The sequence below is a fragment of the Mesitornis unicolor genome, unplaced genomic scaffold (assembly GCF_000695765.1).
Source record: "Mesitornis unicolor isolate BGI_N332 unplaced genomic scaffold, ASM69576v1 scaffold13779, whole genome shotgun sequence".
Classification (NCBI taxonomy): domain Eukaryota; kingdom Metazoa; phylum Chordata; class Aves; order Mesitornithiformes; family Mesitornithidae; genus Mesitornis; species Mesitornis unicolor.
In genome coordinates, this window is record NW_010206633.1 from 1 (window position 1) to 2,016 (window position 2,016).

The 2,016-nt window shown below is 51.8% G+C and overlaps 1 protein-coding gene across 1 annotated transcript in view; it reads left to right on the forward strand.

The window, feature by feature from the left end:
* Positions 1–4: 4 nt before the first annotated feature.
* DDX49 (DEAD (Asp-Glu-Ala-Asp) box polypeptide 49) overlaps positions 5–2,016 on the forward strand; it is a gene marked incomplete at its 5' end in the record, with an annotated part of 4,172 nt that continues 2,160 nt past the window's right edge. The window contains 6 exons of the mRNA XM_010191849.1: positions 5–122; positions 349–470; positions 559–746; positions 883–1,023; positions 1,284–1,359; positions 1,480–1,557. Of these exons, the coding sequence (XP_010190151.1) occupies positions 5–122; positions 349–470; positions 559–746; positions 883–1,023; positions 1,284–1,359; positions 1,480–1,557 (723 nt within the window). The remainder of the gene's footprint in view (positions 123–348; positions 471–558; positions 747–882; positions 1,024–1,283; positions 1,360–1,479; positions 1,558–2,016) is intronic.

Sequence of the window (2,016 nt, forward strand, 5' to 3'; positions counted from 1 at the left end):
CAGATGGTCCCGCTACACCTCTCTTTTCCCCGGCAGGGAGTTGGCGTACCAGATCGCTGAGCAGTTCCGTGTCCTGGGGAAGCCCCTCGGCCTGAAGGACTGCGTGGTGGTGGGTGGCCTGGGTGAGTGCGGCTGCGGGGGTCGGAGCCTCCACCCTTCGGCCCCGGTACCAGCGGGTTGGGAAGGAGCAGAGCACCTGGAAGAGCTCTGTTTCCACATGTGTTGTTTTTTTCACGCTGAGGAGCTGTTATGCAGCACCAAGGCGGAAATAAGGAGAGTGACGTTTTCCAGCCTTACAGACCAAACGGTTTTAGGGTCCGTGATACAGGTCTGTGGTTCCCGTTGCAGATATGGTGGCGCAGGCACTGGAGCTCTCCCGTAAACCCCACGTTGTCATTGCTACTCCTGGCAGGCTGGCGGATCACCTCCGCAGTTCCAACACTTTCAGCCTTAAAAAGCTAAAATTCTTGGTAAGGCGGTTTTCTGGGTTTGGGTTTTTGGTTTTTTTCTACGCTTTAAAGACTTGTAGCTGAGCTCAGTGTTTTCGGCTGTGCCGAGGTTTTGGATGAAGCTGACCGGTTGCTGGAGCAGGGCTGTGCTGACTTCACCGCAGACCTGGAGGTGATTTTGGATGCCGTTCCAGCACGCAGACAAACGTTGCTGTTCAGCGCCACGCTCACCGATACGCTGAACGAGCTGAAGAGCCTGGCTGCCAACAGACCGTTCTTCTGGGAGGCTGTGTCTGAGTAAGCCTTCATCAGCTCTGCTGAACACGAAGAATCCCCTTTCCTCTCCGTTACCTTGTCTCCTTACTGTTTTTCATCTCCCTTGTGTCCCATCTTCACTGGTGCTTCTTGGCACTTTGCCTTCCCCTCTGGACAGGGTGCGGACAGTGGATGAGTTGGACCAACGCTACTTGCTTGTCCCCGAGGCAGTCAAGGATGCATACCTTGTCCACTTAATCCAGACCTTCCAGGACGAGCATGAGGACTGGTCCATTATTATCTTTACCAAAACCTGCAAGTGAGTGGCACTGTTCCTCCTGCACACCCTCTGTGTGTGTGACTGTACATTTCTAGTTGAGATTCCAAATTCCCACTTGATTGGGTGTTAGGCTGGGATGGGATTTGCTTGCTTGGTCTATTCTGAAATTTGATAAACACCTTTTCCTTCGAGCAGTCTCAGGGGTGAGTGGGTGAGGGGTGGAACCTCGGCTCTGCCCTGATCCGTTGACTTTACATTTTCCTGTTATATTCTGGTTTTTATTATTTTTGTCCTTCAAGGGACTGCCAGGTCTTGAACATGATGCTCAGGAAATACAGCTTCCCTTCTGTAGCTCTGCATTCCATGATGAAACAGGTGAGTGACGGGCAGAGCTGGGAGATGGATGCTCCCAGCTGCATCCCTGAGCCAGGCGTCTGTCCAAGTCCTACGGCTCTGGACCACGACGTCCCTCAGTGCCGACTTTTCTCTTTCCAGCGGCAACGATTTGCAGCTTTAGCGAAGTTCAAGTCCAGCATCTTTAAGATTCTCATTGCCACTGATGTTGCTGCCAGGTGAGGGAAAAAATGCCATTTCTGTTGCCAAAGGTCTTAAGCCTGTTTTTAAGCACGAGAACCAGCATGGAAGTTAGGCCAGGTTTAGCAAGAGGAGAGCTTTAAATTCCCCGCACTCAGGTAGGACAGGGTTGTTCACTTCCATTCTGGGACATCTCTGAGCTGTGTTATGGAGCCTGCTTGTGTGTGCGGTAGCTCTGACCCTGGCTTGTTTTGCTGCAGCAGCAGAATGGTTTCTGTGAGGCTTGGTGTGTTCGCTGGGTCTAGGAGGGGCCGCAGGCTGCAAGGCACGTGGTGTTTTGTGATTATTGGAGAGTTGTGTGAGGAGAATTTGTCCTAGAATCAGTCCATCCAGTGAAGACTACAGTTATGAGAATATGGGGCTCTTGAAGAAAGCAGAGGAACTTCAACTGCTGTATTAAAACGGTGTTTCCTAACTTCTGTTCTCTCTCCCTGCGCT